General features: G+C 39.0%; 1 protein-coding gene across 1 annotated transcript; it reads right to left on the reverse strand.

Moving 5' to 3' along the window:
* Nucleotides 1-4,231: 4,231 nt before the first annotated feature.
* Nucleotides 4,232-9,253, reverse strand: LOC132281003 (uncharacterized). Its single transcript, XM_059782745.1, has 3 exons — nt 9,037-9,253; nt 4,899-5,338; nt 4,232-4,738 (listed from the first exon to the last, which is right to left on the reverse strand). Exons 1-3 carry the CDS (start codon nt 9,251-9,253, stop codon nt 4,232-4,234), a joined length of 1,164 nt encoding a protein of 387 aa, XP_059638728.1.
* Between the last annotated feature and the right edge of the window lie 2,279 nt (nt 9,254-11,532).

The raw sequence follows: 11,532 nt of genomic DNA on the forward strand, positions 1-11,532 counted from the left end.
ATTTAAGTCTATATTTATTGTCTTGAAGTCCGCTTTCTAATGCCACCAGCCTTGCTCAAAATTTCTAACCACAGAAATAGTTATGGCCATTTTAGGACAACCTGGTCAGAAATTTCACAGAGCAGAATCAGGCATCTTGTGATGGTTATATCTCACTCAATTCAAATCCGTTTTAGGTGAAATTTGAGTCTAAACTCAAGGGATCGAAGTCAGATTTCTAATGCCACTAGCCTTACATAAAAATGACAACTACACAAATAGTTATAGCATTTTTAGTACAGGCTGGTCTGAAATTTTTCTGGTCTGAAATTTTTCTGGGCTGAAAATTGCTTCTTATGAGATATCCATCTTTCTAGCACCTAGGACTTTGATGAATGGTTCAATTTAGTTCAAGGCCTATTTCTAAGAGTCTAGGGACATATGAAGATGATAAATTTTAAGTGCATTGTGTCCTAGAGTCATTTACCAAATTATGGCAACAAAGGCTTTAAAGATGAAATATTAAGTTCAATGCCTTTTCATTTTCTTTTTAGAGACCAAAATAAATATTATGATTAATGTGCATGGTCCTAGCATTTCTAGCTTAAGTTGTGAGTTCTTTCAATGCTTATACAAGCTTAAACTAACTTATTCTTAGCAAAGACTTCATATGTTAAATATATATGCATTGAAGTTCATAGTCTATTGCTAATGATGTAGGAGCATATAAATGATGTATGATATGCATGGTCCTATAGAGATGAGCTTCAAATGAATTCATAAATACTTTGACATTAAATCTTAAGCTCTTACCATCCTATCTACCCTTTTCTTCATTCTTTGACCATGATCGTTTAGGCTTGATGAAGATTTGCTTTGTTTCTTTGAAATGCTTTGTGTGATCTTTGAAGTCCGAGTTTTTCTTTGATTTCTTACAACTTTGAGGCTTCCTTGAATCCATTGCTTAAGTGCTTGGAATGCTTGGAATAGATCTTCTAGCTCATCATTGAGGATTGAATATTGATCAACTACACATCACTCAATGAAATTATTAGTACTTAAACATCATTAATGATTTGTAATCATCAAAACATAAGATTGACCTTTAGATAAAATCCTTAGCCCAACAGTCATATTTGTGTTTTAGGGATGACGTACATCCCTCTAGACTTTGTTTTCATCTGAAATGACCATTTTGCCCTTTTGGGGGCATACTTGGTCTATTTTCACCGTTTTGCTTCTGTATTTGTTTTCTTTTGGTTTCGTGGCTTCATAGGAAGCCATGTTTGTGTCTTAGGGATATCGAATATCCCCATAGACTTTGTGTTTTGTTTTCGGTTCCGCATTTCGGATCCATTATCGAGTCAACTTTTGGGCCACATTGACATATTCGTGTTTGTGAAAATTCGGAACGTCACACTCTAGTTGTTTCCCTTGTCAAGTTTTACTTTTTCATTGTATTTATGAATTTCTTGGTGTTTTTTCAGTATCGTTTCCATCCTCGGTGGCTAAGAGGAGACTTGATTTTCTTAAAGAAAAAGTTTGGAAGAACCCTCCGTCCGCTGAAGATCTTCTTTCCTCATCTAATCTTAAAGAACTTGCATCCAATGCTTCAGCAGCTGCCCTTATGGATTTGTCACTTCCATCTTTTGACTGATTTCCTCTAACTAATGAGGAAAAGAAAAAGGGCTGAATGACATGAGGAATTCCAAACCTACATACTATAGACTTCCAAATAAAGTCTTTGACGCTATTTGCGGTGATGGTGGCCAATGGTTGAGCTTCTACCCACTTGGTGAAATAGTCGATTGCACAACAGCGTACTTGGTTTTCCCTTTCCCATTAGCCAGTGGACCAATCACGTCCATTCCCCGTTGAGTAAAGGGCCATGGACTTGACATCGGCACTAGCTCCTCTGGTGGTTGTCTAGGGACATTGGCAAATCGTTGACATTTATCACATTTCCTTACAAATTGCAATGCATCTTTCTGTATGGTGGGCCAATAATAACCTTGATGAACTACCTTGTAAGCCAAGGATCTGCCTCCCGCATGATTTCTGCAAGTGCCCTCATGTATCTCTTTCATGATATAATGAGCTTTCTCTGCTGAAACACAACATAGAAAGGGCAAAGAAAAACCCCTCTTGTAAAGAACTTCATTGACAAGTGTATACCTGGGCGCTCGGATCTTTACCTTCCGAGCTTCCACTGGGTTTTGTGGTAGCTCCCCATCCTTGAGGTACCTAACTATTGAGTCTGCCCACTCTAACCCTGGTGCCAACTGGTTTACTTCCTTGTGCTCTTTGGATGCACTGGGCTCTTCCAAGTACTCAAGTGGTATAGCCATAGTACTCTCAAGCTCTACTGCGGTAGTTAGCCGAACCAATGCATCTGCATTCTCGTTATTAATTCTAGGTATTTGTTTGATTGTCTTGTCATCTTTAGCTCCATACTCTTTACAAACTTGCCCTACAAACAACTGAGAATCAGTAAACACCTTCAATTGTTGCACTCTGAGAGCTTCTGCTAGCTTTAATCCTGCTATTAAAGCCTCGTACTCTGCTTCATTGTTGGTAGCTCTGAAACCAAATCGGAGTGTATATTTCAGATTCTCTCCTTCTGGTATATAATCACTAATCCTGCCCCACAGGCTCGGGTGTTGGATGACCCGTCAACCTAAAGTGACCAAGTATCCTCCGAGTGCATCTAATTTTCAGGATCAGTTTCAGCTAGGGCTATGACCTCATCCTCTTTCAGAGAGGAAGAAAACTCAACCACAAAATTAGCAAGTGCTTGGCCTTTTATTGCTACCCTCAGCTTGTATTGGATGTCGAACTCACCGAGCTCTATTGACCACTTCATGAGGTGTCCTGATGTCTCTCGCTTGTAGAGGACCTGCCTTAGTGGTTGGTCTGTCAGCACCATTATGGTGTGTGCCTGGAAGTATGGTCTGAGTTTCCTTGCTACCACAACTAGTGCAAACGCTAGTTTCTCTATCACCAGGTATCACTCTTCTACTCCCCGAAGTACTTAGCTAGTATAATATACCAGTTTTTGAATACCATTATCTTCCTGACCAATGCTGACCTTACCGCTACAGGGGAAACCGCTAGGTAAAGGTACAATTCATCTCCAAAAATTGCTTGGGACAACAATGGTGGTGAACTAAGATAGTCTTTGAGCCCAATGAATGCCTGCTTGCACTCTGAGGTCCACTCGAAGGCTTTCTTTAGTATCTTAAAGAAAGGAAGACACTTGTCAGTGGCTCGAGAGATTAACCTATTCAAAGCTGCCACCTTTCTTGCTAGCCTCTGAACCTCTTTGGTTGATTTAGGTGATTTCATATCCAGTATTGCCTGAATCTTCTCAAGGTTTACTTCGATTCCCCTTTGGCTTACCATATACCCCAGAAATTTTCCCGAGAATACTCCAAAGGCGCACTTGCTTGGATTTAAGCGCATATTATGGGCCTTAAACACATCAAAAGACTCTTGTAAATCGGCTCTGTGGTCTTCAACCTTCAGGCTCTTTACCAATATGTCATCCACATACACTTCCATGTTTTTCCTTATTTGTTGCTTGAACATTGTGTTGACTAGTTCTGATAGGTGGCGCCGGCATTCTTTAACCCGAATAGTATCACTTTGTAATAGTATAGACCTCTACCGGTGATAAAAGAAGTTTTTTCACTATCAGGAGCATACATAGGGATCTGGTTGTATCCGGAGTAAGCATCCATGAAGCTCAGTAACTCATATCATGTTGTTCCTTCAACCAACATATCGATCCTCGGCAAAGGAAAATTATCCTTTGGGGAAGCCTTATTTAGATCTGTGAAATCAACACAAAGCCTCTACTTGCCATTTGCCTTCCTGACCAGGACCACATTTGACAGCCAATGGTTGTATTATACCTCCCGGATAAAGTCAGCCTTCAGGAGCTTCTTGACCTCCTCTAATATAGCACAGTTCCTCTCTGGAGCAAGTACCCGCTTTTTATTGTCTGACTGGTTTGAAAGATGAATCCACATTGAGTCGATGCTACACAATGGAGGGGTCGACGCCAGGTATATTGTCATATATCCATGCAAACACATCTTTGTCGTGTCTGATAAGTTGAACGAGTGAATCTTAGATGAATAGGTTGAGTAGTGACCCTATGCGTATCTTTTTTTTTTTTTTGGCTCTTTGTTAATCCAAATCGATCTCAATGAGGTCCTCCACTAGTTCTGTCCTTTGAATGGGTTCCTTCTTAGTTCCCCTTCTGGTTTCTCAATGGCCAACGCTTCCTGCAACTTTTTGTTCTTAAAGCTACAGTGTAACACTTCCTTACTATTGCTTGGTCACCTCTTAACTCACCAATGCTTTGTTCTGTAAAGAACTGCATCAACAGGTGGTACATAGAAGTGACGGCTCTTATTGCATTCAAGGTCATTCTCCCCAAGATTATATTATACGTAGATGGACAGTCCACTACCAGAAATTCTACCATCACAGTTACTTGTTTCGGACTGGTCTTGGCTATCAATGGTAGTGTGATTACACCTAAAGGGAATACCTTTTCTCCAAAAAAACCAATAAGGGGGGACTTCATTGGTCTTAACATTTCCCTGCCAATACACATCTTGTCAAATGCCTTAATAAATAACAAGTCAGCAGAACTACCATTGTCTATTAGTATGCAATGGATTGTATAGTTGGTTACGACTATCGTCACTACTAAAGGATCGTCATGTGGCTGCTGGATTCCCCTAGCATCCTGTTTTGAAAAGGTAATGTCATAACCTTCCACTCTAGGAGACTCCACTGGGGTTCATGAATCTCAACTTCATTGACTCCTACTGAGCTCTGGATTCTCATGATATAGGCTTTTCGCGTCGAGTTTAATTCTCCCCACACGCAAATCCTCCTGAAATCACCTTTATTTCTCCCAATGAGTGGCCAGGAGGGTTGTTCTCTCTATTTTCACGAGTTGGTTGAGTTGCACCTTTTTCACGGTCAGTGGCATATCTGTGCAACTGCCCACGTCGAATTAGGCTTTTTATCTGGTTCTTCAAGTCTAAGCAATCATCGGTATTGTGCCCATGATCTCTATGGAACCGGTAATACTTGGCCCTAGATCTCCTTGTTGGATCTGATTTTAACTTGGGGGGCCATTTCAAGGAGTGGTCATCTTGGATCTGCAAGAGGATCTGGCTAATCAGGGTGTTCAAGGGAGTGAAGTTAGTGTAGCTATCTTGCCCCCTGGGTACTCTAGGGGGCCTATCATTGGCAGGCTTTCTAAACTTGGTGTCTCTCTCGTCTTTGGAGCTAGCGGCTAGCCTTTTCTTGTCTCCTTTCTTATCGTCAACTCTTTTGCCTTTTCATGAATTCATGGCATCTTCAGCATTCATATGCTTCTGGGCCTTTATTAATAACTCTGCTATACTGTTTGGTAGGTCTTTTAACAAGGAAAATAGGAACTTGGAGGATTATAACCCTCCCATAAAAGTTGTAAGGGCAACCTTATCATCTACCTCGTCAACCTGCAACATCTTCGTATTAAAGCGACCAATATAATCACGCAATAACTCCCATTTGTCTTGCTTAACATTCAACAAATAAGTAACTGGCTTTTGATGTCTCTTCCCTGTAATAAAATGCCTTATGAACTATTTACTGAGTTCATCAAAGTCGTTGATAAATCCTGGATTCAATTTATTAAACGAAACCCGGGCTAACCCTTTGAGTGCATACAATCTCATCTTGAATGGCTTACAAGTTCATGAGGGACTTGAAAGTTTCTAAGTGGTCGAGGGGGTCGCAAGTTTCGTCGAAACTGTTAAGATGTGGCATCTTGAATTTTGTTGGTAATGGGAGGGCCATGATCTAAGGACTAAAAGGTAGATTCGACTTTTGAACAAGGTAATCAATTGTGTTGGGACCCTTTTCTTTTAGGGCTTAGTGTAATACCGCTAATTTTAAAAAGGATATTCCTGGTATTTAATGGTATTTAATTTATTATTTAAGTGCATTTTATTTGATTATGTGTCATTATTTTTTAAATTAGGTGCTTAATTGTTTTCTTTTGTGGTGATTTAATTTATTTAAATGATATTTATTTTTAGTTATTTGATTGGAATTACTTGTTAATGTTTTAATTATTTAATTGGCATTAATAGTTTAAGTGTAATTGATTTAGTTATTTGATTGGAATTACTTGTTAGTGTTTTAATTATTTAATTGGCATTAATGGTTTAAGTGTAATTGGTTTAATTATTCTATGTGTGTCTTATTTTATGTGTGTCTTATTTAGTTTAATTGGGTTTACTAATTATTATTTTGTTCAATTAGATTATTTGTTAAGTATTTAATGGTGAATAGGGTAATTAGGTAAATACATCCAACTAGGGTTTTAATTCCAGTATAAATTTGGGTTTTATTTTATAGCCGTCGTAGGTTTCTACGTTAATTGGATGGGCCGGTTAGGATTGTGAGTTGGACTTAAATGAACCCAGGGTTTAGGAAAACTCTAAAAGTATAAGGTAGACGTCTGTGTAGGGTTTTTTTAAACAAAGCACACGTTTTGTGGAAGTGGAGAAGGAAAAACGCAGTTTTTCACATTCTACCAAGGTTTGATCAAAGCTCCGATCCCGCTTCATCTGTGGCCGATCGAGTTGAATTTTGGAGGAAAGGTTCAGGACTCAGTGACGCACAATCTGAACGGTGGAGATCAGAGTTTGACCTTGGGAACAGTGATTCGTACTCGTGAACAGTAACTGGGTCGCACAGGTTTTTTCCATTCTACCCAGATTTCATCAAACATCCGATCCCGCTTCGTCTATGGTCCGATCGAGCTGAATTTTAGAGGAGAGGTTCATGACTCAGTGACGCACAATCTGAACGGTGTAGATCAGAGTTTAACCTTGGGAACAGTGATTCGTACTCATGAACAGTAACTGGGTCGCACAAGTTTTTTTTCCATTCTGCCCAGATTTCATCAAACATCCGATTCCGCTTCGTCCGTGGTCCGATCGAGCTGAAATTTGGAGGATAGGTTCATGACTTAGTGTCTCACAATCTGAACGGTGGAGATCAGATTTTGAGTTCGAGAATAGTGTTTCGTACCCGTAAACAGTAACCGGGTTTTGGAACTCGCCGGGATTTTTTTAAGAAGACGACGTTGAAACTTTGAACAAAAGTTTCTGAGGCAAGATTCTATCTTTACTCTTTCCCTTAGGCTTCATACTCTTTGCACTCTTAAATGATTTCAGGATTAATGAAGATTAAACCAAACTAAAATGATATCTGTTTTGCTATGAAACTGGTAGTTACAGTAGTGTTGTATGCTTGTTCAACCTAGACTAAGCATGTTTGTGGATGCATTGTGGTTCTGTGGTTCACGTTTTTCCTTTCCACTGCTAGTATAAATTATTGGAAGGATGGGTTTAGATGATAGCTATCTTAACTTCTGTAATAGCAACTGTTGGAACTTAAATACTAGGAGGATTTGAGTTTAACACTAGATCGGTTTTGTGGAACACTATAATTTGATTATGTCTACATACATACTGTGAATGTTGTTTTGATGCTTACATTATCACAGTTAGTATCAATTGTGGAGGTTAGGATTTTGTGATACATACCCTACATATCTGTATGTCATTTGTAAGGTGTTAAATGGAAGTTTTAATTAATTTTGTCTTTATATCAGACTAAAGGGAACAACTTAAATTGGGCATGTATATGTTGTTGTTGTGACCCTGTTTATCAATGCTTATTTTATCACTGCTAACATTGAATGCTGAATGTTGGAATTTAGTTAATATATACTTGATTTATTGGTATTATTAACTACTGGAGGATTGGAAAGTAGGCACCGGTATGGGACGGTGGCATACTAAGGATGGGTTTGGTTTTTAAAACAATACCATTACCCACCTACTTGGAATAAGGATGGGATTAACTAAAAGTTAAATCCCGTGGATTTGTATTGTCATGGCAACTACTTGTTGAGCGGCAATACCAGGGATTTTGGATGGATTTTATATATGTACTGTTATGGTGCCTCGGTATGAGCTTGAGCCTCAGGACCGATGGCTTGGAAGCGTATATGCATCGGGATGTGTAGCTGGCTATGATGGTTGGAGGTGTACCCTGTTTAGGTATAGGTACATATGCCCACTTCGTGTGCGTTTTAGCATGTTACCTCTATTCAGGTTGAGACCGGCCTGTAGTCCAGTAAGAGTCCTTTAGTGTGACTATATATATATTTACGGCCTATTAGCTATTGTTGAATTGTTTAGGATGTACATGCGTATCAGGCCTCTGTTTGGATTGTAGTAGTATAGAACTTGCGCGTGGGCCTGACCCACTTCTATTTTTCAGGTACACGACAGTTCCAGGCTTAGACGTGTTCGTGCTGTGCAGAGGTCTCTATTCACTCTTCCGACGATGTAGGGCTCTCTCTATAGTTTTAGTTCTGGACGTTTATTACAGTTGTTCTATCTTCTGTTTGGATGTTTAATAGGGGTCCACTAGAGATGGATTCCCAAGTTGTAAACTGATGGAGTTTTGGAGTTTGGGTTTGATGGATTTTAATAATTATAATATTTTACAGATTCTATTTTTAGTTCCTTCCAGCTTTAATTTCATTTCTTAATTTATTTTGTATTCCGTGTTCATTATAAAATATTAATTATTTGATATTCCCTCGGGTTTGGGCCTGGGCCTGATCAACCCGTGTCTCAGATCCAAAGGGTATCACACTTAGGCCATTCCTTCCACTTTCGATTTGAGATTCTAGTTTATTGATCGACGTAAGTTGCTTCAGTGCATTCTCCGATATCAAACATATACAGAGAATGAGGCATGGAAGTGCGTAGGTCTCTCTGTCGACCTCCTGCTTGACTATGTTTTACTCTGTCGCTGTCATCGTTACCTTCAGGGATGGCTAGGTGTTGTATGATTGTCGCATTTTGCTGGACCAACTGATTCATACCTTGAGTAAGGTTTTGAATCTGTTGCTCTAACGCGACAATCTTCCCATCGTTTACTTAACAGGATGCATGCTCAGACTGATCTTCTTTAGCGCGAGACTGACTAGCGCGAGGTCGGTCAATCCTGCGATAAGGTTGATCATCGTCATGATGTGATTGATGACCATCGTTGTGACGTGACTGATTCTCATCGTCATGTTGTTAACGGCTACTGTCATCACCATGCTGTGATTGATTTGCACCTTGATGCTGTTAATGTTGGCTGCTATCACCATGCTGTGACTAATTCCCGTCATGTTGTTGATGATGGCTTCTACTGTCTAGGTGCGAGGGGTGCTAGCTTCCTTCTCTGAGTTGGACTCCGGATCATAACTGAACCATTATTTTTCTAGGAAACTAATATGGTTTCCCACAGACGGTGCCAACTAATGATGCAAGATTATATCATAACCCAAAACGACGTCGTAACCTGTAGAGAAAAGAAAAAGTTATTAGAAAGGTACCGGTGAGGTACCGACCTAAAAGTCTCTGACGGCCAAGTTAGTACATGACCAAGAAGATGATTGGACTCTGTTAGGGATATTTTGTGTAACGACTCTGGATTTTTCAACCCAGTGTGTCCTGTAATGACCCAAACTGGATCTAGAATACGGAAGCAAAAGATGAAATAACAGTCTCTAGAGATACAACACGTCTCTAAGACACCAATGTGACCGTCAACGATGTCACGGAACCCAAAAGAAATAAATGCAGAAGCGGCGTTTCAAAAAAGGACAAGAATGAACCTAGGGAAAAAATGGTCATTTCCAACATGAAATTGGGTACTACCAAGCACACCATTGGAAAGACAACAAAAAACTAGTAAACTTAGACTCAAGAATCACTTGATTCGGAGTCCGGATGAAGAAGATATGACTAACGGAAGAAGAAGGGGCAAAAAGGTCAAAAGGAGCCAACCCTAGAACATCTAACCGGTTACCACACCTTCCTAACTGATTAGGAGGCCAAAAATCATGACCATAACACTGCCCAAGCACATCTAACCTGTTAGGAGACCCCTTCTAACCAGTTACGAAGCAAAAAACAGAAGGGTCATCAAGGAAACCTGGCAGCAAGGGTTTTTCGGAAAAAATTGGAATTTTGAGGGCCAAGATGACATTTTCTAGAAAAACACAAAGAAGAAACCCCCCTCAAAATCAAGTTTTCTACATGACCACTCAAAAGAAATTGAAAAAAACTCAATGTAAGATGCCCAAACTGCCCCTCCATGAAATCAGGTCATGAGGGTCCAAAAATCTGCTAAATGCAAAACTGAAAGCTAAACTTTGCAATGGGTTTCCGATACCAAGACGACATTTTCTGGAAAAACACCAAGAAGAAACCCCCCCTAAAATCATGTTTTCTATTCAACCATGTTGAAAGAAGAAAATAAAAATATAGTAAAAAGTCAAGAATGTCCCTAGATCAGATTATGCAATAAAAACGCAAAATGAGTCCATAGAAGGCTCAAATCACAAAGGATGAGGTTTTGCCCAGAAACGACCATGCACGCAAACGTAACTTACCTAGTAAGATGTGCTACAATGATCCATGGCTTAAAAATATCGCCGATACAAAATTCGATCCCCCAATGGCCAAAATAACAAAAGTGGAACTTGGAATGAAAACTCGGAATTCAAAATTATGAAATGGTTTCAAAATACCATTTGGCCCTTGGTCACACTTCATACATGGTTAAAGAGACCCTATGGAAGAATCAAAATAGAATTCCCACACCCGATGCAAACATGGTGAAGCAATAACTCAATATTTTTTAATATTTTCATAATATTCTATGAAGTCAAAAATTACATAGGATACAAATTATATGTCATTGGCCTTCGGCCTCATCTCATACATGTCAAATACATTGTAAATAGTGTATTCATGTACACATTACATATATGGAATCAAATATACATATTTTGACATATAAGGCTACAAGTGGCGTTTCAAGCCAACCTTTACAAGATTTAAAACCTTCAAGTATACAATCATCCAAGCAATGATGAACATCACGAACCAAGTCTTCGTACCTGAAACAGCCCCCCAGTAACTTCGGGTTGAGTAAACAAGTTTACTCATAGAGAATGAGCATGCATGACTCGATTTCTTATAAATTTTTACATTGACTTGAAACAATTCAAAAGGGTCATGCCACCTAACGTCTATGTCAAAGGTTAAACTCAGGGAGCATCCTAAACTACCTTAAAACATTTCTAGCATAAATCACATCATGTAAGCAATCCCAAACAACATAAGGGCATACTATACAAAGCAACAAGATATAAATTTTCAAAGTTATCAACTTAAAATCTAAAGTGCGAAAACAACTAAATATAACAATTTAGCATAGATGTACTTAACAACATCAAATTTTTACAATGTTTCATTAAAATCATACAACATAGATGTACTTAATAACATCAAAATCGTCAATAACCCAAACCACAAGTCACAATTAAACATGATTGTCAACTTGGAATTGAATGCGAAATCAAATAGTGGAAGATTTGGACATCATGCCTTGGATAAA

Source organism: Cornus florida, unplaced genomic scaffold (genome assembly GCF_030987335.1).
Source record: "Cornus florida cultivar Cherokee Brave unplaced genomic scaffold, ASM3098733v1 CherokeeBrave_3.0.0_Hap2_Chr11, whole genome shotgun sequence".
In the NCBI taxonomy this organism is placed as follows: domain Eukaryota; kingdom Viridiplantae; phylum Streptophyta; class Magnoliopsida; order Cornales; family Cornaceae; genus Cornus; species Cornus florida.

What these genes read in the sequence shown, in the direction of transcription:
- LOC132281003 (XM_059782745.1), bottom strand. Translation starts at nt 9,253, where the DNA reads ATGACGGGAATTAGTCACAGCATGGTGATAGCAGCCAACATTAACAGC. An exon ending in TCTCGCGCTAAAGAAGATCA is followed by an intron (nt 5,339 to 9,036) that starts GTCTGAGCATGC and finishes ATTCATGAAAAG; the next exon opens with GCAAAAGAGTTGACGATAAG. An exon ending in ACTCATTGGGAGAAATAAAG is followed by an intron (nt 4,739 to 4,898) that starts GTGATTTCAGGA and finishes TTTTCAAAACAG; the next exon opens with GATGCTAGGGGAATCCAGCA.